We start from the raw sequence: 27,398 nt of genomic DNA, 5'->3' as shown, positions 1-27,398 counted from the left end.
AAATTGCTCATTTTTGTACAGCTCACATATTTCGACTAGTAGATCACTTTCCACTTGAAAAATCATATCCCGGAGAGATTTTTACAAAATTAGCCCCACCCTAATGCCGTACTTTAGACGAACATTCAGCTATCATTGTGTTCAGCTTCTGCACTATTAACCAGCCAATTTACAGCAAATACTCCCACTGTTCAGCATTCATTGTTCATTGATGTGTTAAAAAGATTATTAAAAAAATTACAACACTAGATGGCACTGATATTATTTATATGTTGGCTATCTTGATCTACATACAATGCCTGGAATTTCTTCATTGATTTCTCCCGAGATTCTTTCAAAGATTTCTTCTGTCATTTTCGTGTCAGATTCTTTCTGCGTCCATTCCTTCCGGATCGTTTTCCGGTTTCTCTCCGTGGTTCTTCGATTGATGCTTCCCATTTTTTTCTATAGGTATTTCTCTGAGGATTTCTTCAAGAATTCTTCCAGAATTCTGTCAAGGATCCCTCTAGGTTTTTCTTATGGAATTCGGTTAAGAATTCCTATCTACATTAGATTATTTCATGGATTCCTCTTGGGATTATTTTAAGGATTTCTCCCAGGGTTCCTTCATGGATTTTTCTGGAGTGTCCCAGTATTGGTGAAAGATATAGCCCTAATTCCAGACCGCTGGACAAAGAACAGTTTGTTCACATCACGATGGTCCATACTCGATCGGACTTAAAGTAAACCAAAACGAACGTATGACTGTTTAAGTTCAGCAAAACTGTTTTTGGTCAAAAACCTTAAAGATTTATCTCTTAAAAAAGTCCCAATCGGAACGAAACGTCGGTAATTATCAAAGTTAGCGTTTTCCATTCCCCTTAAGACTGCGAGGCCAACCCTAACAGTACAAAGCTTCAGTCGTATTTCCGAAAGAGATACCCCTCCCAAGTAATCTCCCCAAAATGTTATAGATTTCTCCATGGATACTTTCCAACATTGGTTTCTCCTGGAACTCCTTTGTTATTAAGGTTTAGTAACTACTTCCAACGTTCCTTCAGTTATTCATCCCAAGCAGGGCTGGAAAATATGATGAAAATGCATTTTTGTTGTTTGCTTCCATCACTGTCCGTAGTTAAAAAACGACAATATCATTGAATTTCCCGAACTAATCATCATTATGGATTACTTATAATCACAGACGGAAATTTGCACCGAAAATGATAGAAATTTGAGTGTCATGACGATTTTTTTTCATGAAATTGTGTGACATTTCCCATCGCTGCTCCATTTCGGGATTGCGTTGGGGATACATGTTTTTTTTTTTTTCAGGAATTTCTTCAAACATTTACTTTATATTAGAGATTTTCCCGGGGTTCTAACACTGATTTCTCCCAGGATTTCTCCTTGGATTCGTTCAGTGACTCTTTGTTCGATTATTCAAGAGATTACTTCAGGGATTTCTCCAAAATTCTTCCTGGGTTTTCTACCGGTATTCCTTTATGAATTTCTGCTGAGCTTTCTTCAGGGATTCCTTTCCGACTTCCTCCAGGATTCCCTTAATTGATTTCTCCCGGTATTTTTACAATTTTGTTCCCAGGTATCATCTAGAGATTCTTCCAGATGTTCATTCTGGAATACTTTCAAGAATTCCTCATGAGATTTCTTTGGGAATTGCTTCCTGGATCCCTTTCCAGGATACCCTTTCTATATAGATATCTCATTGGACTTTTTCCTGAAGTCTTTCAAGATCTTTTCCCAGGATTCATCTATAGACACATTCCAGCGTAACGGGACACCGCGAGGATCTAACTTTCGTAAACAAATGACGTCTGCAATCGAAAATAATGTTCATGATCATATGGTTTAACAGGTTTTATAACAAGCTTATTAGATGTACTTCCTGATGCAATACTTGTTCTATGGGGTTTTGGTTCCAATTTACTTTATATAACATATTACATTTCGTAACGGGACACCATCGCAGAAATCTTCTTTTTTGAATTTTCAAACTGAAATGCGTATATTAGCTCTGTTATGAGGTTTTGAATAATAGAGTCTTCTAGACATTTCTTCTTTGGATTGATGTGAACAAGATTGCCGAAGTGAGTTTTACTGAGAAATGTATAGTTTAGGAAATATTCTTGATTCAGTTTTGGAAGCGCAGCGTTACGCTCGCATGAAAACAGTGTTTTGCAAAACGTTACGGCTAAAGACATCTAGTTGTAGATCAAATGCTTTGCTAGATTGAATGTTGGTGTCTTCAGCAATGTTTTTCAGACAGAGGGTAGCTGTCCGGCAGGACACAAATAGGCCTTCAAACCCGCTCAGGCCCTATGGTGGCCATCGGAATGGGCGCTGGGGAACCTGTTTCGAGGTTTATTTACCCTTCACGTAGCCGACCCCCGACAACTTATTTTCAAAATGCTGGCTTTTCGTCAATTTTCGTCCGATTTTTTTTTTTTTTTTTGAAGTCGTCCTCAATTGATCATAAATTGGTGCTAGTTTATTATACTCAAGTGGCCATGCAATATCCGGAACCATTCCGGCGATATTCCGGAATGTGTTAGGGTCAGGGAGTTGCCAAAATGGCTTAAAGTGATCATTTCGTGTGTTATTGTATTTGAACTATCGATTTTCAAGGATATTTGCGAACAGTGAAACACAACGGCTATAACCAGATTTGAATAAGTTGGCCCATCCAGATCCCCGTTACAGGTTCCGCGGGTCCTCATTGGAGAAACTTCTGGTTTTCAACCTAAACATGCCTTGCGACATATCAATCATCATGATTTCAAATGACTGAGCCAGAAACGATAGACAGAAGTATGTATCAACCAATATGGCCACACCGGAACATATAGCACAGGTTCCACGGATGTGTCATCGGGGACATTTCTGGTTTGCAACCAAAACATGCCGAGCGACGTATCAATCTTCATGATTTTGAAAGTATGGGCCAGAAAAAAATGACTTAAGTATGTATCAACTGATATGGCTGCTGCGGAACACCAGGAACAGGTTCCGCGGGGCCTCTTAAACACACGAAATAATCACCTTTAGCCATTCGGCAAAACAGATCCCTTCCCCACCCCCCGACCCCGTACAATCCGGAATGGTTCGGGATACTAAATGGCCACTTGAGTGTAATAAACAAGCACCAATTTATGATCGATCGAGGGCGACTTAAAAAAAATTGGATGAAAATTGACGAAATGCGAGCATTTTGAAAATGAGTTATCGGAGGTCGGAACGTGAAGGTTAATTGTATCTCCAAAACCATGGTTGTGCGGTGTATCTATCTTCGTGGTTTTTCCACATTCTACCGTCAAGGCACCATTCACCGTGGATTTAAGAGGATTCGGGGCAAATAAGGGCTGTCATTTGACACCAGTCCTATAAACATTGTTGGTGCCGCTTTTGATTGCCTTCATTATAGGTTAAAATTAAAGAAATATTCACAGAAGTAGACAATTTTTCACAAAATTTGGTGATATAGTACAATTAGTAAAGGGTAGTAGGGTCGCCTAATTCCGTGGTAAGTCACCATTCACCGTGGTAGTAGGGACCCATTCACCGTGTATGAGAAATTTTATTCTACTTTGTTTAAAAATGATCAAAACAACCCAGCCAAGGGAATTTTCTTCGTTTAAATTCATTTCAAGTAATAACTTGCAAGATTTTATTGAAAAAACGAATTTTCAAATTTTCGATTTTTTCTAGATATATGGGACAATATGGGGCACGGTGAATGGAGACCATTGACTTTTAGGGTACCCATTTACCGTGCCTTTTTGGTTTCAATTAAAAAGTACGAGTAATCGTACTTTCTTGTTAAACTTACTTCGGTAATGCAAAATACATACCTGATATGTGAATTTAATTGCTTCCTGGTGGAATAAAAACGTTACTACATTTAGTTTATCGCTTAAGGACAAGGTATTCGGAGTACATAGCTCAAAATTTCTAGAGCACCGTTTTTTAGAACCGTTGAACGGATTTGGGTTAAAATGCATCACGCTGTTGACAACCACTGAACAATTAGCGTGATGCATTTTTATCCAAATCCATTCAACGGTTCTTAAAAACGGTGCTCTAGAAATTTTGAGCTATGTACTCCAAATACCTTGTCCTTAAATCACCTTAGCGCAGTTTTCGTTCTTTCACCATGAATGCAGTGAACGAGCAGAAACCCGCTTCATGTGAACACACTTTAGTGTCAAAATGATACTTTTAAATGTTTTTAATGAGTGTTTTGACATGGTAACAATACATTAGTGTTGTATTGGTGAAATTGAAGGGAAATTGTCATATCATTCAATCATAATATGGAAATAATGAAAAAATATTCGAAGGCACACGGTGAATGGAGCCCCCACGGTGAATGGCGCCTTGACGGTACATAATAGGGATCCGAAGAAGATACATCTATAGATATCAGTACATTCTTCCAACACAGTCTTTTCAAGCATATGTCGCATGTTGCTTTAATCATTTATTTGAAAGTTCATACGCCTTGGAAATAAAGGAGTCAATTTCATTTGAAATAAATTTTACATTTTTAAGGGGGTTTTCTTTTATACTATGTTAGTTTTGAGGAACCGTTAAACTCTACGTTTGGTCGAGGTTAGAGAGAACAATGTTTATTTTTTTTTTTGAGGGGATGGGATTATGGGGACTTTTCGTTGATATTTAGATAACGACAACTAGTAACAATACAAATGGATTTCGAGAAGAAGAAAAGGTTGACAACCAAAACGACAAAAGGGGGGTCGCTAGACATTTATTCAATGGTTACTTATTTATGTTGTCACAAAAAGTAATGCAACGCCATTTTCACGTTGCATTTTACATTTTTTTTTAATTTTTAATAAGAACATAAGCTTCAAAATATGTTTGTCGTCATAAAAGTAAACAATACGGTGATTAATGGGGTGAAGAAGGATTGCCAGCCATCACTTCGGGATCTTCAAGTTTTGAACGCTGTGTGATTCTATAAACATTTTTTATACATCATGGTGGTAATTCATAGGACATGTTGAAAAGATTATAGCATTTAAAGAGTATGCTGTCCCCACAAAACTTAATAAAATATCACTTGTTATACGGATCCACCAGAATACCTGGAAGATTCCTTTGGGGTTTCCTCCTGATTTTTTTCATCTGGGATATTCCCAAGATAACTTTAGGGAATTCTGTTTTGGATTTTTAAATTGATTTTGCCCGAGATTTCTTCCTGCTTTCATTTTGGTAATCTTCCAAAAATTCATCCATGGATTCTGGATTTCTTTATTCAGGATTCTTTCCGGCGTCCGGCAGAGATTTTTTCCGCGATTCCTTCATTGACTCTTCCTGGATTGTTTTCGGGTGGCTTTTCAGTCTAGCGTAAAATCAAGACAAGTGCTACTCTTGTTTAATTCCGACGTTTCGGCCATTGGACTCGGCCTTCTTCAGGGGATCTTTTAATTTATTTTTAAGACATGACATTGTGCTTTTGAATTTGACGAAATACTTTTTTTTTACAAAAAACTAACATAAACTTGCACCGTCCCTCGTATGCTGCTAAAAGCTTTGCGCTGAATTGTGCTATGTTTTGACAAAGTTTTTTTTTCCTTGACACCTTTTAAAAATGTATAAGAGTTAGTTGCGCAAAGCTTTCACCTACCTCTATCTGGTGTACCGCATTTCCTGGATTAATTTTTGTGATTTCTGCTAGGATTCTTTCAGGGATTTCTCCAGAGTATCTAGAGAATCATTCCGACATTTTTTCAATGATTTGTGCAGGAATCCTTTCTGATTTCCTTCAAGAATCTCAGACTTCATGAGATTACAACATTTTTCCTAAGTTTCTTTCCTAAGTTTATTTCAGAGTTAATTCCGGGATTCCTTGAAGGATTTCTGCCGGAATTCCTCCCGAATTCTGTCAGGGCTCTACCCCATTTGACATAACGCCATTTGGCATAATGCCGTTTGACAAAATGCCTTTTGGCATAAAGGCCATTTGGCATAACAAGGATTATGCACATTCTTACCAAGAAGGCTGTTCTTCGTATTATGCCAAACGACCGTTATGCCAAATGGTCTTCATGGCAAATGGCATTATGCAAAACGGCATTGTGCCAAATGACATTATGCCAAATGGCATTATGCCAAATGTGGTATAGCCCTCTGTCAGGGTTCCTCCTGGGATTATTTCCAGTAATCTTCCTTGCATTCCTCACGAGATGTCTCCCGGAATTCCTTCAAGGATTTCCCCGTAATATAGCAAAATTTGAATTAGATCAAATAAGAATAAGAGCGTAAGGGGAAAAAAATGTTGTTGAGGTCTGTAGAATGCTGCAAAGGTTTCTATAGCCTAACCGATTAATCGGGGGCAATGCTTATAAGATGGCTTATGAGTTTTAAGGGGGTTTAAGAAGGTTTCTCTAGAATATAATGGAGCTTCCCTAGGCTCAGACAATTTTAGGAGGCTTTCATGGGCTGCAGGTGGGTTTCAGATAATTCAAAAGGGGGTTTCAAGGGTGATGATTTCAAGGAGTATCAGACGACGTACTCAGAGGTTTTATAAGGGTTTGAGAAGTTTTAACAGGGTTCATGAATAGGGGTCGCAGTACCGACCACTTTTGATGAGTACCGACATTTCGGTACTGAGGCTTACAGTACCGGTAGTACCGGTAAATTACCGATACTGTAAAATGTTCACTAAAATGAAGAGTAATCTGTTCTGTACATTAAAATCTACCATTTGACAGACATTTGTGAATTCCGGTTTTCAGGGATATCATCAAATCTAACCATGACATTCTAAATTGAACAAAAATTATAGATAGATAAAAAAAAATATAGAAAGAAATTTGTTGTATGAAACTGATTTTAGAGCTATTATTGTTTAGTTTCTGAGCAGTTTTACAGGCACCTTAGCCAGTCTAAAATAAAACAAGAAGAACCTTACGTACAATGAAATCAGAGAAATTGCTGCTAGATGAAGACAGAAGAAAATTGAACTGATTTTTCCTTGATTCCTTCCAAAAACTAAGAAAAACAAGGAAGTTTTATTCAAAGCTAGTCAATCCATTTCCAACATTGAACGTTCACGAAACCAATCATTGCATTGCTATGATGTTCCGGATTTGCAAAAAGGTTTCATATATGAAACGTTTGTTTGTCATAGGGCTAGGTTTTAAATGTTTTCGTTTATTTCCATTGCATATTAGGTAGGGTGCGGGCACCGGTTTTGGCCAGTCTAAGGGAAATCATTTTTATAAAAATAACCAATAATCCTATGAAAACAACCAATGCGTCAAAAGAAAGGTTTCAATCTATATTTTGAAGGAAAAATGCAGAAATCATGCCAATACTTGATTTTTGTATTAAAAGTGGCACTGGCCAAAATAGAAGCTCTGCCGCAGTTTTGGCCATATTCTTAAGTTTGGTTTCTATTTTGGCCAATCACGTGTATTTCTTATGGGAGTGGCCAAATTAGAAGCACCCTGGCCAAAATAGATATATGGGAGCAGATTTTTTAAGGAAATATATTTTTTTCTTCCAGTTTTTAATCAAAATGTGTGGTTTTCATAGCTGTAATCATCATATTGTATTAGGATCAACTTGTAAAAAATAAATTTACGCTGATTTAGATCGCAACAGGCTCAAAACCGCACTATGGCCAAAACTCCGGACTGGCCAAAACTGAAGCTTCTACCCTATACTAATGTCCGGATTTCAACACTCCGGGCAAGATTTCCCAGTACCGAAAGTACCGGTACCAAGGCTCAGTCAGTACCGGTATTTCGGTACCAAAAATTGGTCGGTTATACCGGGATTTTCGGTACCGGTACTACCCCAGTTAACACAAAGTCTTATATGATGTTGAATAGGATGCTAAATTGGAGACCATATGCGTACCTGCTCCCATTTAACCGCGTGTAAAGTGTGCGTATATCGCCTCCACTTTAGCATCCTATGCAACATCATATGCGATCGTGTGTTGACTGGGACCGGCACCACATCCCTATTCATGAAGGTTTGAGATTGTTTGAAAGGGCTTTTTAAGAGTTTCAGGAGAATTTGCTCTAAATGTTTGTCCTTCAAAGTGACTCATATAAAACCCTTATGGGACTCTCTGAATGAAACCTCCCCGAAATCTAATAAAACTCTGTATTCTCATAGGAGCATCCCTGAAACCACTGTAATTTCCTTGAAGTTCCCCTGGAACCCCCTGAAACCCATTTGGGAATTCCCTTTAACTCTCGTGAAACCGTCTCTCTCCAAGACCTCCCTTGTCAACACCCGCCCATACCACTCCTAACTTCTGAGAACCAATTTCTTACCTCCGCGAATGATGCCTTTAAAACCTAGTCTTGAACCTCTCTCAAATCTCTCTGTTTACTTTTGGAGTGACAAAGTCTTTTATCTAGTGCATGAGAGAAGACTTTCCTCTGCGCTTTGATATTTACTCCTTCTGACCATATTGATTGATTGATTTATCTTTATTTAAGAGACTTTCAGCCCTTGGCTGGTTCGTCTCTTTTCTGACCATATCTTTCCTCTAACCACTTTTCGATATCACTATTATTGGTCCTACATTCAGTTCAATTTGAATCGACTTTGATTCAATATATGGAAGATATTTTCAGCTGGTGTAGTTTAGCAAGGTTTTATGACGTTCTCTTCTAGTTCCATGCCCACCTAGTCATTTTGTGTTGTCATTTCATTAAGTGTAAAGGAATCAATTCAGAATTTAATCAGAAGTGATCAGTCTCTTCTCGACTAACGGTGCCTTATTATTTTATTTTCCCCCAGATAACCATCTCATCTGTGACTGCCGGCTGTCCTGGGTATACGATCTGAACAACCGCACCCGCAACGAAGACCTCCGCGAAAGCTTGAACAAAATCGAATGTACCATGGGCAACAAGAACTCCTACAACAGCAACCCTCGGCAAAACCAGGCACCCGACTCCTCCTTCTTGGAGTCACCCTTGGACGAAGATGGTGACTACTTTGAGGATGCTGCTTTGGATAACGAATCCATCGAAGAGGAAAAGCCCGAGGTGGTGTTCCTGTTCAAAGTGGGCAAAGATAAGTTGTACTGCCCGGAGGAACTGATTGGCCCCACTGATGGCCCAAACCCGCGAGCATCCAAAGGCATTCTGGATCTCCCGTGGATGCCTTCGGGCGGTAGTGCCATCCGGCCGAGTAGCAGTAGAACGCTTGTTTCCGCTTTAGCTTGCATTCTCGTTTCCTCCGTAGGCTTAGTGGTGATCTCTAGTGTTAGATGGTAAATGCGATAACTTATTTTCCCGCTGTGTATGTATTAGACGTGTAAAAGTGAACAGTCGAAGCTAAAAGACAAAGATGGACGAGAGAACTAATGTAAGCTGCATGATTTTAAGAAAAAGAAGAAGACGAAGAAGTCATACTACCCCTCGTAAGAACTGCGCTACCAAACTAGGATGTAATGTGAACGGTCCCCGGTCCGAAATCGGAGAACGACTATTTGTGTCCCCGAGAAAACCTCCTGATCTTTATAGCTACTTCTCTTTTAACCGGTAAAGATAGATTTAAGCTAAACAATAAAATGTCGATAAATCACACTCACACACACACAAACATGCAGATTCTTCTACACAATAAATAAAGGAGTAACCAAGAGAGAAACAAGTGATGATTAAGTGAGACATTAAGGAACTAAGCAGAAACCAATCGCCGAAATGAATTATGAAAGTAAATTTTAAAAGTAGTGAAATCTCTTCAGTCACTTCATTATAAGTAAGTAACAAATCAGAATAAAACAAGAAAACAATGTGGAACTAATAAATCCCGAGCGGAAGCAGATGAAAACCAAGAATTTGAAAATCTACTTTTTAGAATTATTTTTGATAAAGCAATAAAAATTGATTTTCAAAGCGAATTCGCTGACGACGTCTTGTCTCTCGTTTTTTTTGTCTCTCGCCTGTTCCGGATGATATCATATTCCCGTTGATGCGAATCCTTCGGCACCTTTTCTCGATATCGATTGCAGCAGCAGCAGCAGCGCCAACCTTGGCGTTCGACCATGGACGAAAAAGGATGATTTTGAGTTATGCAAATCGGTTTTATATCTCTCGACCGGGTCCCGACCAAACAAGCACAGGTAAGTGGGGAAAGTGGGGTGAAATGTGCTACCTAACGGTGATCAGTTTCTATAAAAGTGTTCCAGTCGTTCTTGTTTCGCATAATTTTCTGATGGAAAACATTCAATTTGAGACTGGGTAGGGTCAATTCACGCCCGAATACCCCCCTCTTAGGTGCATTAAATGATTTCATGATGTACAATTCTACGCGGTGGCTGGCGGTTGGTAACGGATCTCGAATCGAAATCGGATCATCGCTTATTCCGTTCGTCCACATACCCTTCCTCCCCGGCACCAAACGGTTCGACTGTGAAATTGAACCTCCGGCTGCTGATGGCTGGTGGCTGCTGGCTGCCGGCCCCGGTTGTGGTGGTTCCGGCAAATCAAATTTGCAGATCAGTGGAAATGCAATGAAGCCGGTGAGATTTTAGCGTTTTTTTTTGGTCGGTTGTCGATTGTATCTTCAAGTAGGGGTCATCGTTGATTTTATGAAAGGATGGAGTTCTTGGAAAGCTTTTAATAGATTGATGGAAAATTTATTGCAGGTCTTGTGTTAATCGTATTGTGGCGGAATGGGATTCGATGCTTCAATGATACTCAATATTGTGTAAAACAGAAATAAAATATAGATTTTGGATGTGAATGTTGATGTGGTGATGTACGTGTCAACAAGAATATAAAATGGTTTCTCATTGCATTTATTTTTCACGTTAAAGGCTACAAATGTCGCGAAATTCAGATATCTTTAAGATCCATGTTACAAAAATAAAAGAAATGAATTATTACAAAGGATTAACATATTACGGCACACATAACCTTACAAATGAACAAACAAGAAACATCACACATTGACATAACACGACACATAACATAAATTTGCCCTGTTATCCAAATGGATAACTCCTTCCGATCACAGGATGACGAGGTTTCATGTAAGGGTTTGTGTCCATCAGTCATGCTGGAATTGTATTTTAGTTGACAGTTTGCCTTTTAGTTCACAGCATTTGTCGCTGTGTTCATAGCTTGGTTTTGTCTAGGAAAACTAATCCTAATCGGGCATCCCGTTTCTGGGTTCGATACATGAGCTCAACAACTTGAAGTCCGTGGCAGGGAAAGGTTTACATCTCTAGCACTTGACCGCTGCCCGAAATAGCCTGAAGGTTGGCAATCAATATTTAATTGCATTTCATGGGCCTCTATTTTTCCAGAACCCTATAAATGTATATTAATACTCGGGGAATATTTACAAGTTAAAATAAAACATATAACACAAAGAACGCACGAATATAAAATTTATAACACATTTAACAATTATTCTGTCTTATAATTGTAACAAATATTTATACCCGTAACACAATCCAACGTTTGAGCAAGAATTTTTCGTGAATCGTTCACCGATTCACGAAAAATTCAGCTCCCATATGCTTCATATCCTTCATAACAATAATGTTAAGGCCATATACTTAACACTACGATAAAGATAAATAACTTAACCTAAACTCAAAACAAAACCAAAACGAGTTGTGCTACCCGAAAGCCACAATGCTTTCCAGAAACGTAGCGGTGAACAGGACAAACAAGTCCCCAGAACACAGCTCAACTCAAAACAACTAAAATGTTACCCGAAAGCCAAACTGCTTTCCAAATCACGTAACGAATCTTACTTCAACTAAACTTTACTTTTGTGGAGGTACACTATCCACAAAAATAAAATGGCCTTAAGACTGAAGTTATAATCTTTCCGACTAGCTTTCATTTGCTTGCCCAGCGGCCAGCAACACCTATACCTACCTCCGTGTGGCACCGACCGGGCTGCGACCTATCCCGGTGGGAGCTTTTGTCGTAGGCTGACAGTAAAAAGGAGGGAAGGGGGGAGGGGAGGTTCGTTTGCTTCTACAAACCTGAGCATCTGTTCTCCAAGAGGAGCGGCTCACAACAGTGCCTGATCCCCATGTTTGGGGCAACTGATCGAAGTTTGAGTGCCAGGGAAGAACTCTAAGCTCAATTGTGCTCAATGGTGCTTCGTAAAGTAGGAGGTTGGAGTCTGGCCCTGCGATTAAGCGTAATTAACCCTAAAAGGGATACCTGGGGTCCATTGGAACCCAGGCGCCTTTCAGAGCTCGTCTTTGATGGAACACACTCAGTGAGGTGACGAAACTGAGGCCATGAAGGTATCCCTTTTAGGGTTAATATAGTAACGGAAAATCAGCAATTGAATAATACGAACCAAAACCAATGACAAAGACCCCAGATAACAAAAAAAGACTTGCGATAGGAAGCTCGGTACGTGGAACTGTGTATCTATCTTTCAATTTCAATGGGAGCACTCGCATACTCGCCGATATACTGAAGGACCGAAGGATCGGCATCGTAGCGCCGCAGGAGGTGCATTGGACATGATCCATGGGGCGAACGTTTTCAGAGGTAATCATACCATCTACCAGAGCTGTGACAACACACGCGAGTTGGGAACAATTTTCATCGTGATGGGTGATATGCAGAGGCGCGTGATCGGTTAGTGGCCTATCCATGGAAGAATGTACAATTTGGGGATCAAAGGCCGATTCTTCAACATCAGCATAATAAACGTGTGCAGCACTCACTCCAAAAACATTGATGATGACAAACACGCATTTTACGCACATCTTGAATGCGGGAACGACCGCTTTTAAATTCTTGAAGAAAACTCTGGGAGATCTTCTAGGGAAAATTCTAGAGGATGAAAAGTAGGGTTACGTACAAAAGGTTGAAATAACAAAAGGCTGAAATAGTTATTCGACTAGTTTTCAAACGCACCAGCCTAAAGGCTATCCTCAACACTAACAACTCATACAAACAGAACACTCCTATTAGGAATAATTACATACCCCAAGAAACAATTTTTGCTTGAAGAAATGTTTCTTAAACCAACGTTATTAAGGTGCTAGTCGTATTATATTTGAATAATTTTGAAATAAAACTATTTTTCAACTCTTGTTCGCCCAAAAATGAAAATCTATTCAACATCAACAGTTCTATAAGCACGATGAAATGAATGTTTATTCAATGATAGTACATTGGTTGTTAAACATCGTTGTTTGACGCTATTTGTTTAATCGTTTAAGAATGGCTTTAGAAACCATTATTGTGCATTAGCAGCCAAGTGCGTAATAACAAGCTATATTCGAAATTTATTCCACCATAATACAATCAAAACATGGTGGTGTTATGACGTATCTCATACGGATTTCATTTCTATTAATAGATATGATTTTATAACTGCTTCAAAAACATTTCTTAAACGTTTCTTCAATATCACTGTAACAATAAAATGGCAAAAATCATTTTACTTTCCATATTTCTGCATTTGTATTTAATCTGAAATTCCTCTTTCTGATCTTATACCTACATTATCACTTTTTTAATTTCATTTTAATGGGACAAATCACATCGGTGGAAAGACTTGAGCTCGGGACCTTCTGATTGACAGTCGTCTGCATTCGGTCTGCCTTAATCTGAATTACATGAATCGGCAGATTTGAAGCAGTGTATACCCAGGTAACAAATAAGCATTTGAATAAGCTGTATTTCAGCTATAAAACTGCATTTTATCTGCTTGCTGCTGTATCACAGCAGTTCGACTGCTGAATTGCTCTGAATTAGCAATTCAAATGCTGCTTAAAATCTTACAGCTGTTGTGTACCATTTCAAATGCATGATATTTTCTGGTTAACAAGCATCCTAACTGCTACTTTATTGCCATAAAACTGCTCAGAGAGATGGGCGATGCTAAAACTGTTACACATTTCAACTTTTCAATTCATGTACCACGACTATAGGATCCATTACCATTCAGATGTCCTATCATTTACTGGTAGCAACAAAGTAAATCAATGAGAGAACAAATATTTTCCAAATAAATCGCATGGATGAAGAAACCAATTATGCCATCGTGTATTATGTGGATGGTTTAATTATCAGCACTAGTCCGAGCCGTTGTCCGGGCACAGCAAAATAACTGCCGCTGTGGTACTCAAGTCTTTAATAGATCAAAAAATCAACGCACATTATCTGATCGTTTATAGCTCATCCTGTAGCGCGGCTCAGCATCATCATCTGTCAGAGGATTGTTGGATCGAATCCCAATTTCAGCGGGAACAGCAAAAAACAACTGCAAAATTAAACAACAGCCCCAAAGTCGCACAGGAGAGTGTGAGTAAAAATAGAAAGGGAAGAATATGAAGCGACTGAAATGCGCAGGGGAAAATATTTTTGTTTATGTTCGATTTTTTGGGGGTAGGAAAGATAAGCATTTAATCAGCCGTATATTGGGCCAAAACCTGCATTAATTTAGCACTTATGGCGCATATACGACATATAAGCATTTAATAACCAGCAGTAAAGGCGCATATAGTGCTAAATAAATGCAGTTTTAACTGCTTATTGGTTACCTGGGTAAACATTCAAATCCTGAGTCTAGTACATTGCCGTACATATGTTGTTTAAACATTGCTTTAGTATTTTATTCAAATTGTCCGCATAAACATTGAAGCTGATCACTGTTTGAATAATTGTAACCACAAGGCATGTATGCTGATATATTTGTCAGTTCGTCAGTCATTCACGGTGTTGTGTTATAAGTTTGGTTTCTCTTTGAACATTTGTTTGTTTGTACGCCTAAACAGGTGAACTTAGTTTTTTCTGCTCCTGTTTTGTATCGGAAGGAAAAACAATGTGTGACGATGGTGCAAATATCCAAGCAGCCATAAAACTGGACTATTCGGAAGCTGCTCCCGGTTTGACCGGTAGCACCAAAGTGGGTATTCTACACGTCAATACCAGCCGCCCAGGAGCCACTTCAGCTGCCTTTTTCGGTGTTTCTGTTAGCGGTTTTGCTGTCGTAGGAGCGTGTAGTGCAAAAGGTGAGTCAGAATGATTTTGAAAGTGTAATATTTTGATCTGCTGCTACATATTTGTTTGGTGTTGAAGCTGGTAGCACCAGACGCTCTTCTTAGATTGCTAATCAGCAATCGTGTTTACAAATGAGAGCATGGTGAATAACGATAATTAAGTAACACAGTTCCACAGCTAATCAACATTGATTGAATAAAAGTGTAACATATGTTCTTAAGAAACCTGGTTACATCTTCTAGTTAAGCTATATTATTGTTGTTGAATAAAATGATCAAGCAAAAGTTGTGTAAACTTGTTCAATTGTAGATCATATGTGGAATAACGGCATCAAATGCGTCGGAAGCAGCTTGCTTTCTGTCATTATTAAAGCACTATTAGGCAGATGAAGTGAATACCTAAACAACTTTCTTTAAACTTCTGTTCGATTAATTATTCAATATGCAGAAATATGGTCAACAAACGTGCAGTTTTCAGTGCTTGAAACATTCATTCGCAACTTTGTTCGACATATACTCTTGTTCAACTGTCGGCGCTTTTGTAGAACATTTGATCAACGCGCATGCTTATTAATGGTTTTGAATTGTTACTTGGGACATCCAATGATTTTACTATCTTTTTTTTTAAATTTTGCTTGCTGGTCGATAACCCAGCCGTGGCACTCGCATTGGTTTTACTTGAACTTGACGATTGACCGTCTAACCGTCCCTAGTTCACGGTTGGCCAAACTAAGCCAGTTTTTTGAGAACATGCTTCAGTTACTATGTTCTGAATCGGAAAGTTTTACGACTGGCCATAATGCTATGGATTATTGAACGGTGTTTTATTTTGCCGATTTCGTGCGCTTTTTTTAATAACTTTCCAACCATTGATTTTTGTGATGTAGTTTCTTCGGAGAAGTTTCTACATAAGATAAAGTGCATCTTTTGACATGAAGGATGATCAATCCACCTATAAGTGAGTTAAAATAATATTTTTACAAAAAATACAGATAGACTTTTGATGTCAGTGGCAAAGCTATGTAAAATACAATTTTAAATAACTTTGTCGTAGACGTCATAATGCTAAATCTCATACTTTACGAGATATATTGCGTTGTATGTGCATGACCCCTAGAAATCATATATTTCATAATAACTTTTCAACGGGATTTTTTACATTTTTAGTATCTTCCACAAAGTTGTTTAGAATGTAAAAATATATGTTTTTGCTGAACATCAAAAAACGCTAGCTTTTGAAATAACAAAGTTTTTTACAAATTTATGATTTTTATAGGGTAACTTTGAACTCGTCTTACTTTTTTCGGCGCAAAATGGCACAGATAACGGTTTCGAATAATGAAACAACTATTTTTCTAATGGCTTAAACTTTTATATGCAAGTGTATTCTTTATGGTGAATAAACAAACAATTATCAAATATTGAAATTATTTAATAACTTCTTAATTTAACGAGATAGATTGTCGCAATGTTCATCAAAAATGCGTTTTTGTATGCTTAACAACTTTCTAGAACATTATAAAATGTAGAAAATCGTGATAAAAAGCTATGATTATTTTAACAAGTTATAAAAAATAAATATATTTTAAAATTATTCAGAAATTTATTTTTATTAAAGTTATAATAAAAATAAATTTCTCCAGAATTTTTTACATTATTTGCATGTTCTGCATGTTGAGCATATGTTTTGACTCAAATAAAGGTTGCATGAATCACATCACTTACCATGAATCCAAATTCAAATCATGTGACTCTCCTCCTCCCCACTAACAAAAACTCCTTCCCGTGACAGCCGTGGAGAAGATGAGGTGATCTCGGTCTCTAGTAGCAACGTACGTCACACTAACATTCTTTCCCTTCCTCGATGGCCGTAAGGACGTGGCCGGCGCCGTTATTGACTAATAAAGTTTGGAATTCTCGAACTGTTCACATTGAGAGCGGTAGCTACTCCCAAACTCCGCTTGTTGGTTCCATGTGCAATTTCGATTGTTTTGGTCAATCACGGAGTAGCAACTACGAATTGTACGGTCATCTATACTCATGCTCATGCTCAGCATTCACAATTGTGATTGCTCTAAAGTTCTCACATTCTAAATGATTGTCTTTCTTGTGAATAGTACTGATTACCCTTTCTTTCCACTCTTTCGGTAGCTGTTCGGTTTCCCAGGTCCTGACTGATTTTACTGTTCTCTAGCAGTCCTCTAGACGAGCCACATGGAGATCATCCTCGTCTGGAAACGCTGCCTCGAGATTCTACGCGTATACTGAAGCGACATCCACTTGCTTCACTTGCTCTAGGTTGTACCTTGGTGGTTGATGACGGAATCCTTTGGGCGCAATTGAATCATCACCAGGTAGTGGTCATATTCGATGTTAGTGCCACGATAGATACTAACGTCGGTAATGTCGGAGAAGTGCCGTTCATCAATCATAACGTGGTCGATTTGCGATTCCGTCTGCTGTGGTGATCTTCAGGTGTAACGATAATGTAGGTTTTGCTAGAAGAAGGTGTTACGAATGTGCGATGTTTTTTGGAGGCAGTGAAATTAATGAGGCGCAGGCCATTTTAGTTCGTTAGCGTTTGGGCGCTGAATTTACCAATCGTCGGTTTGAATGCCTTCTCCTGGCCTAGCTGAGCGTTTAGGTCTCTTATGATGATCTTGATGTCATAGCTTGGGCAGAGGAATTTCCGTAAAATATCTCTGAAACAATCTTTGCAAAAAAAATGCTCCTAGAATTGCTTCTTTTGAAGAAATCTCGATCAACGATCAACAGAAACTTTCGATCAACGATCGAACGATCGATCAAATCTGACTATACACGCCAATGGTTGCTCCTCCGTGATTGATCTGAGGTGGTACCAGTTGTACTGAGATCCAAATGAATAAGGGCTGGGACACTCCACTTATTCTCAAAGTGCAATTTAAGCAACTCATACATTTTTGATCAATAACGGCGCCGGCCACGTCCTTATAGTCAGTTGGGAAGGGAAAGGAATGTTAGAGTGTGCTGGTTGTTGCTACTAAAGACCGAGATCATCTCTGCATCCCCACAACCAGCACGGACTGGGGTATTTTTTAGACGGAACGAATGGGAGATCTGGGAGTCACCGTTGGGTCGGTGATGAGATCCATGGATAGTGGTTTTATTTATAGTGTTCGTGATAGATTGAGTGGCGAATAAAGTGAATAAGGTCAAGCGGCACAGCACGCTTTGCTTGCATAACTTGTAGGCGTTATATATACACTGTGCTTTTTTGAGTGGAAGTTGGAAGGGAGGGAAACGACTTTTTTTTTCAATTCGTTTCTTGTTCTAGCGATGGCTATGAACATATGAATATACATGAGTTGCATATGTAAAAAAGAGAGAGCGAGAGAATTAATCTTTCGAAAACTTTCGTGAGAAACTCTTGAAGAAGACCCAAGGAAGTTAATTGAAGGACTTCTTGAAACAGTCTGTGTTTAAATCCCGAAATGTCTAAAAATGATTGAACCATCGATCTTCAATTGATTTTTTATTGCGAACAATAAAACACAACTACGATAATCAGATTTGAATAAGTTGACCCATCCGGATCACCGTGACAGGTTCCGCGAGGGCCTCATTGGGGACACTTCTGGTTTTCATCCAAAACATGTCGTGCGACATATCAATCTTCATGGTTTCCAATGACTGAGTCAGAAACGATACCCTAAAGTATGTATCAATCAATATGGCCACCCGGAACATCTAGCATAGGTTCCACGGGGGTGACATTGGGGACATTTCTGGTTTGCAACCAAAACATGCCGTGCGACGTATCAAATTTCAATTTCGTATCATGATTTCAAGAGATTCGGGCTCAAAAAATTGACTGAAGTGTGTAGCAACTAATATGGCCGCTCCGGAACACCTGAAACAGGTTCCGCGGGAGCCTCTCAAACACAATAACACACGAAATAATCACTTTCAGCCATTTTGACAAAACAGACACGTTAGGTTTAAGCAGAGGTAATTTTTGTTCCTCGGAGTATTGTGGAAATCATTAATCCACAAAAAAGTTATCAATAGAGCCATTTAGTTCTAATTCATTTTCCTCACAGAAAAGTTTTTCTCCTGCCGTAGCAATGAATAATTGAAAGCATAACATCAGTGCTTCAAACATTCCATTCCACCACACACCTGATATCGTTATGCGTTACCACACTTTCCTCCAACCGAAATCAAATGGTTCAAGCTGATTTACCTAAACGTAATGCATACATTCTCCCCCAAGTTCAAACGAACCTGTTCCGAGCTTGTGTCCAAAGTGGTGCCCAAAACCGCCGCCGGCCGACTGCTAGTAACGAATTATTGATTAGTACACACTCAAATTTATTCGATTTTTATCTGGTACAAACAGCCGCGTCACCTTGCGCGCCCCATCCTCTATGGCCATCCGAAAAGTCCATTAAACTAAAAGTGTCCCCTCGAAGCAGCAATTTGGTTGATCCAAATGGCTCCGACATATTGAAATAGCTGGCTGACTGGTGGAGACGGCGACAACAACGACATCGTAAAGAAAGTTAGGTCACGCAATAGTAATGGCAGCGTGGTGCCCCAGGACATCGTTCGTTGGGCTAAAACGAATTGAATAGAATGAATAGGAGAACATTTTTTTGGGAACCTTCCCCCTTCCCATTCTGGATCTGGAAGTACACTCTTGTTGGAGCTAGTACGAGTGAAGTATTACATTATTTTGGGTGAGCAGTCGAATAACTATAATCACGCGGGAATAGTTGCAAGGTAAAGCATCAAACAATGGGAGTGAATGTTGCTGGGGATAGAGGTAGGAAATTTATGACATGCTCTTACGATGCCAAAGCATATGTTTGGCTTGATGTACAGGATGCGACAGGAAAAATTGAAATTTTGCAAATGTTTACGAAGGAAACCTAACGTTGAAACTAATGGTTTCCATTAGGAAAAATCTCATATCAGTAGCAATCCTACAATCCTTGACAGGGTAAGGTGAGGTAAGAGACCATTTTTCAAACTTTCATCGTATTCAATGATGAACAGCCTCATTTGTTAGACATTCAAAGTTGTAATAGCCACTAGACTAGACTAAATTAGATCAGACTATGAACTTATTTGCTCAATACCTCAGAATATTCACGAAATTAAAGCATTCCCAACTCACGCTCACTCATTTAACAAGCACCTTTATGACCTTTAGCATCATGCTGAATGCTGAATAACATTTGGATAAATTTCAGGTACAACTTTTGTTCGGGTTTTGTTCAGACAAATTTAGAGAAATTATAAAGCATAATGTTGTGTACCAACTGAACCGTTTGCTGTAAAAAACGTTTTACACATATACTGTAAAGCTGTTATTCAGCTTTAGCAAAAATAATTAAATATTAATAAAATGCATTTTTTCAGTTTTCACGAGTTTGTGTTTGAACTATGAACAACTATTATGATATAATAACTACACATAAATTTAGTTAAACCAAGAATCAAACTCAGGACCCGTCGATTACCAGCCGCAGCTTTACTATCTGTGCCATCCTAGATATGATGAATTGGAGCACTCAAATCGAAACATAAACTCCCGTGGTTTAATAATGCTCATTCTTCGACTCCTATTCAGCAGTGGTGAATAAGCACAGAAAATTATAGTTAATAACTGAACTACACATTAGTTCAGCTGCTGCTCAGTAAATGAACACGTGTTTTTCATCCTGTACTCTAAGACGATGCCCACCAATGCGTGAGAAAACCCAAATTGGCAACCGGCTTCATAATGCATGAACCCCACCAACCGTTGCCAAATCGGTTTCAAAATGACAACCTACCTTCCCGGTGGATTCAGATATTTAGCAACCAGACCCAACTGTTGCTATCTTGGTTGATATCACTTTCTTCATGATTTCATATAAAAAAGTGATTATTTATGATAATTTTTGAAACTGTTGTTCTCTCATTTAGGATTGCGTTTGTCACAAATGGACACATATTAAAGATAAAGCTGAATAATGCTAGGCGAGGTTGTCGATTGTCCAAACGAACCGAAAAACGGTGAATTTTTATAACTGAATATACGAAAACTTCCTTAACATTTCCAATGGGAACGTGCAAATGGCTTCTGCAATCTACGAGCTCCGAGTGGAATAAAAAATAGGTGACATTCAATTAATAAAAGCGTCAGCTTAATAACTGCAGTCAGTTAATTGCATGGCTCCAATCAACACTCGTCAGCAAAAAAGTGCTTCAGCAATTCCTTCAGGGATTTCTCCTGGAATTCCTTGGCGAATTTCTCCAGGTTTTCCTTGAGGTTCCTTGAGATTCTTCCCCTTATTTCTTCAGAGTATCTTTTAGGAGTTCATTCTTGGATTACAATGGGAGTGCCTTTCGAGAAATCTCCAGGAGTTCCCTCAGAAATTTTCAAGTCATTTCACCAGGAAAGCTTCATCTGTCCGTTTAGATCCGTTGGTCAGAAGTTCTGTCTGGGGTTCTTCCTGAAGATTTTTCAAGAAATTTCGCCAGGAATTCCTTGGGAGCATCCTCTAGGTTTTTTTTTTGGGAAATCCTCAAGGAATTCCTTGGAAGAATCCTCCAGGAATTCCCTCAGGGATTCTTCTAGGAATCTAGAAGAACTCCTGGAATTCCCTCAGGAATTCCTCCGAGAATGTCTTCGGGGATTCATCTTGAAATTTCTTCCGAGTTCCCCTTAGAATTCCTACCGGGATTCCTCCGCGAATTTCTACCAAGATTCCCCCGGTAATTCTTTTCAGGATTGCTCCGGGAATTCCTTCCGAGATTCCCCGGGAATTCCTTCAGAGATTCCCCTGGAATTCCTTCCGAGATTCCCCTGGAATTCCTTCCGAGATTCCCCGGGAATTCCTTCCGAGATTCCCCGGGAATTCCTTCCGAGATTCCCCGGGAATTCCTTCCGAGATTCCCCGGGAATTCCTTCCGAGATTCCCCGGGAATTCCTTCCGAGATTCTCCGGGAATTCCTTCCGAGATTCCCCGGGAATTCCTTCCGAGATTCCCCGGGAATTCCTTCCGAGATTCCCCGGGAATTCCTTCCGAGATTCCCCGGGAATTCCTTCCGAGATTCCCCGGGAATTCCTTCCGAGATTCCCCGGGAATTCCTTCCGAGATTCCCCGGGAATTCCTTCCGAGATTCCCCGGGAATTCCTTCCGAGATTCCCCGGGAATTCCTTCCGAGATTCCCCGGGAATTCCTTCCGAGATTCCCCGGGAATTCCTTCCGAGATTCCCCGGGAATTCCTTCCGAGATTCCCCGGGAATTCCTTCCGAGATTCCCCGGGAATTCCTTCCGAGATTCCCCGGGAATTCCTTCCGAGATTCCCCGGGAATTCCTTCCGAGATTCCCCGGGAATTCCTTCCGAGATTCCCCGGGAATTCCTTCCGAGATTCCCCGGGAATTCCTTCCGAGATTCCCCGGGAATTCCTTCCGAGATTCCCCGGGAATTCCTTCCGAGATTCCCCGGGAATTCCTTCCGAGATTCCCCGGGAATTCCTTCCGAGATTCCCCGGGAATTCCTTCCGAGATTCCCCGGGAATTCCTTCCGAGATTCCCCAGGAATTCCTTCCGAGATTCCCCAGGAATTCCTTCCGAGATTCCCCGGGAATTCCTTCCGAGATTCCCCGGGAATTCCTTCCGAGATTCCCCGGGAATTCCTTCCGAGATTCCCCGGGAATTCCTTCCGAGATTCCCCTGGAATTCCTTCCGAGATTCCCCGGGAATTCCTTCTGAGATTCCCCGGGAATTCCTTCCGAGATTCCCCGGGAATTCCTTCCGAGATTCCCCGGGAATTCCTTCCGAGATTCCCCGGGAATTCCTTCCGAGATTCCCCGGGAATTCCTTCCGAGATTCCCCGGGAATTCCTTCCGAGATTCCCCGGGAATTCCTTCCGAGATTCCCCGGGAATTCCTTCCGAGATTCCCCGGGAATTCCTTCCGAGATTCCCCGGGAATTCCTTCCGAGATTCCCCGGGAATTCCTTCCGAGATTCCCCGGGAATTCCTTCCGAGATTCCCCGGGAATTCCTTCCGAGATTCCCCGGGAATTCCTTCCGAGATTCCCCGGGAATTCCTTCCGAGATTCCCCGGGAATTCCTTCCGAGATTCCCCGGGAATTCCTTCCGAGATTCCCCGGGAATTCCTTCCGAGATTCCCCGGGAATACCTTCCGAGATTGCAGGGCCCATATAGCCGAGGTAAACGCACGGGTATTCAGCATGACCATGCTGAGGGTGACGGGTTCGATTCCCGGTCGGTCCAGGATCTTTTCGTAAAGGAAATTTCCTTGACTTCCTTGGGCATAGAGTATCTTCGTGCCTGCCACATGATATACGCATGCAAAATGGTCATTGGCAGAGGAAGCTCTCAGTTAATAACTGTGGAATTGCTCATAGAACACTAAGCTGAGAAGCAGGCTTTGTCCCAATGAGGACGTTACGCCAAGAAGAGAGAGAGACCTTCCGAGATTCCCCGGGAATTCCTTCCGAGATTCCCCGGGAATTCTTTCTGAGATTCCCCTTGAATTCCTTCCGAGATTTCCCTGAGAGTTCTTCCCAAAATTCCCTCGGGAATTCTTTCCGAGATTCCCCCGGGATTTCGTCGGGCATCCTATTTTGGGATTTCCTGGGAAATTCCTTTCGGATTTTTTTTACGGAATTTTCCCGGGAATTCCTTGCGGGATTTCCCCGTGAATTAAACAATATATCGAAATATGCATCGGCACAACCTGTACCGAGTACAGACATTTCGGGCGATGATATAATCACATAATCATAAACTATGTAATAGCCGGGTGAGGAAGCACATTCACTGGTCGTTTGGATGCGAGAATAGGTACCTTTCAGCTCGGTTGTTTTGTGGGCTATTATAAGAGTACATGTTCGTAAATCTACCGTTTCCAATCCCGCATGCAGTGCTCTACCTATCAATTTGATTACCCACAAAGATTTCATTTCGCGCTTGCCTGTATTCCGCATTTCGAGGAAGTTATGTTTAAGTCAGAAAAACGGGAAGCGTCGTCGCATAACCCATACCCGTCTACAAGATAAAAATAAATATTTCCTTCAGGTTAAACAGTGCGACCCTTTGGGTTAAAGTTTAGTCAAACATTAATATAGTTTTTAATAATGGATAAACAATAAAACGGTGCCAGCAAAAGGACGATATATGTACGTACCTACCTACCACACAGATCCGACAGTTCCCTTTGAAGCACGACAATCGGTTTTACGAGTGCTTCCTTTTTTTCCCCATCTGCCAATATCCTTTCCACTTTGGTATGGCCTGGAGCAAAACCGAAAGGAGCCATCTGGCTCCCCATTACCCTAGTGGGGACGAAAACGAAAAGGTCTAGCGGGGATCATAAAATGCTATTTCTACGTTTCGGTCTGATGCGTTCGAAAGCTTTAGCCGGGTTGTTGTTGTTCCGTTTTTTCAATGCTTATCCTCCAAATTTTCCAATCGTCATGTGGCGTATTTTAAAACTCGAGAATGTTTTATGGCTGACATGTTCTTATGGAAAAGGAAATGTTGGCATGAATAGTAACAAAATAATCATTAAAATCATTAAATTAAAGTATAATAGACGATCACATGGCGGCTCAAAGCAGAGCACATATTCTTAAGGCAATGGCGAAAATACATTTTGACGTAACGTCAACTACTTGGATTTTTTTTTTCATTTTAAAAGCATTTCCAATAAATTTTTTATGCATTCAATTGTACATTTTGAAACCAATTGAATTGCATCGCCAATTAGTTCTAGCATACATACCTACATAAAATGCGCTAATGGAGCCACCTCGAGAACATTGCAATTTCCTCTACCCACGTGCTCTGTATTGCACTAGTTATCTAACCTTTGTTTTGTATCGTCCGCTGCCCCGGCTCATCAAGTGCTGTTCGTCCCCATGGTAAGCAAGAAGCTTTGTAAAAACGATTTCCTTCTAACGAATCGAGTTCGCTAATTGTGTGTAATCAGAGATAATCCTTTCATTTTAAGGCGAAACTGGAAGCATTTTCTCATTTTTTCGGTTTTTGATTTTTTATTAAATAACGAAGCAATATTTTCAAAATCGGTTTTCGTGCACATGTAGAGTATAGATCAAGGTGTCTCCTTATTTTTTTTTTGAGGTGGAAAATGTTTTCCGTTTTCGCAGGAACCATTTTTTTGTGAAATTTTGTTCAAAAATAGTTTCTGCAAAAACGAAAAACATTTTCCACTACAACAAAAATTCAGAAGATACCTTGATGCATACTCTACATGTGCACGAAAACCGATTTTGAAAATATTGCTTCGTTATTTAATAAAAAAAATCAAAAGCCAAAAAGTGAGGAAATGCTTCCAGTTTCGCCTTAAGGCGAAGATTTTTTCCTTGATTTGTGGAAGGAAGGAAAGAAGCCTGTTGGAAGTTCTTTTGCTTGGGACTGTTTTAAAGAAAGTATTGTTTTTTGTTCTTCAACCACTTAACCTAATTTACAGCTCTTTCGTCCACAAGGGCACTGCGTGAGCGATTCCAATTGGCGGCTGCACTTACACTTTTTTTTGTACAGCGCCTAAATGTGTTCTATTCTTGTTCTACTATATCGAACTGTACTTCCCCTCTGCGCTGCTGTCACTTTTCTACCCTGTTCATGGTAGAATGATGAGCACGAGGGTGCTGAGTTGATGTGTCGCTGTTGTTCCTTTTCCAGTCCGATTGGGGGTCCATTATGAGTTGCCGTTAGCCAATATCTAAGTTTCCGGGTCCGTTAGAGCATATGCTCAGAATAGGGTCAGGTGTCAGCAGCTCACGAGAGGAAGAGCAACTGACGAAAAATTGCAAGTACCGGGGCTGAGGAGCGCCATCCAGAACGTGTTCATCGCCACTGGCTGGGATAATTTAGGTAAGCTACGCACCAAGAGATAGCAGTGGTGTCTGTCACACCTGGTTGTAATAGACGGTCTGCAATTCCAATCGTGGAATCGAAAGCGTTCGAAGATGCGCAAGTGTTGTTTTCACTGCGATCAACATGCACTGACTTTTTCCGGCCACTGTGATTCTAAGGCAGCCCACATATGTGATGTATGCACAGTAAGGTGGGCCACACTTATATGAAAAACAAAAATTTCGAAAAATGCCAAGTCTTACCTCCTCAATCAGTTGTTTTGGACTCCCAGAAGCTACTTTCAAAATTTGAGCAAAATCGGTTGAGCCTAAGGGGGCACTCAAAACGCTTGAAGTTTGTATGGGAAAACTTGGCCAAATGTATGCAGAAATTTTAAGTTTTCGAATTTTGCCGCTAGGTGGCGCTGTAAGCGTTCAATAATCAAACCCTTTTTCTTATTATTGTAGGTGACTATATGCCAAACAACTTTGTCGAAGACCGCAAAGTGATCCAACGTCTGTGAAAAAAGTTATACCCTAGGAAAAGTGAGGATAAACTTTATTGTTATTTTTCCAATACATGTAAAGGAATAATATCAATAATGAAATTTCAATACTTTGCCTCACTTTGCCTAGCGTATAACTTTTTTCACAGCCGTCGGATCACTTTGCGGTCTTCGACAAAGTTCTCTGGCATATAGTCACCTACAATAATACCAAAGGGTTTGATTATTGAACGCTTACAGCGCCACCTAGCGGGAAAATTCGAAAACTTAAAATTTCTGCATACATTTGGCCAAGTTTTCCCATACAAACTTCAAGCGTTTTGAGCGCCCCCTTAGGCTCAACCGATTTTGCTCAAATTTTGAACGTAGCTTCTGGGAGTCCAAAACAACTAATTTAGGAGGTAAGACTTGGTATTTTTCGATATTTTTGTTTTTCATATAAGTGTGGGCCACCCTAATGCACAGGCAGACACGATCGCATCGCATCCGTGAGCACATTGGCCTGTATATCGCTGACTTGCAGTGGGCAGGAATCCTTGAAGAAGAAGCGCGGAACGTTTACTTCGTTGATCTGCTGATATTGTTCCATGCATCTTGTCCAAGGTTCGCGTGGTTGCTCCATAATAAGCTCGTCCCAGTTTGTACCTGTCAGCTAAATCTCATGCATATGTTACCTGGCGGGTCGGATGGACCTGCCCTAGCACAAGAGACTCTTAGGGTCGGCGTGAGCTCGTCAAGGGTTCAAGAAAACGCACTCTTCTTTCTTAAATTGATTTATTTGACTTACGAGGTGTGTGAGTGTGGGAGGTGTGGCGTGTATCTCGTCTCGATGAGGCCGGCCGGCGGAAGTGCAGCACGTGGAGGGGATCTTGACGATCTGGCGGGGTTTCGGGCTGTCCACGGGTCCAGGACGTCCTCGCAGGTCCCTGAGGTCTTCGGAGAACACAAAACGGTTGACCGGGGCGCGGCTTGACCGGAGTACTGGGGTCTTTCAGGGTTGCACCAAGGGGTCAGAGGACGCTATGGA

General features: G+C 40.4%; 1 protein-coding gene across 5 annotated transcripts in view; it reads left to right on the top strand.

Annotated features, from left to right (window-relative positions):
* Positions 1 to 9,892, top strand: part of LOC109425050 (connectin-like) — a 453,200-nt gene extending 443,308 nt beyond the window's left edge. For all 5 annotated transcript variants that reach the window (XM_062856048.1, XM_062856050.1, XM_029871950.2 and 2 more), the window contains one exon: positions 8,782 to 9,892. In XM_062856048.1, coding sequence (XP_062712032.1) covers positions 8,782 to 9,263 — 482 coding nt within the window. In that variant the 3' untranslated portion in view covers positions 9,264 to 9,892. The remainder of the gene's footprint in view (positions 1 to 8,781) is intronic.
* The last annotated feature ends 17,506 nt before the right edge of the window (positions 9,893 to 27,398 follow it).

The sequence above is a fragment of the Aedes albopictus genome, chromosome 3, assembly GCF_035046485.1.
Source record: "Aedes albopictus strain Foshan chromosome 3, AalbF5, whole genome shotgun sequence".
Classification (NCBI taxonomy): Eukaryota; Metazoa; Arthropoda; class Insecta; order Diptera; family Culicidae; genus Aedes; species Aedes albopictus.
The sequence above is the reverse complement of the archived record's forward strand: the minus strand, read 5'-3'. Positions and strand labels throughout refer to the sequence as shown.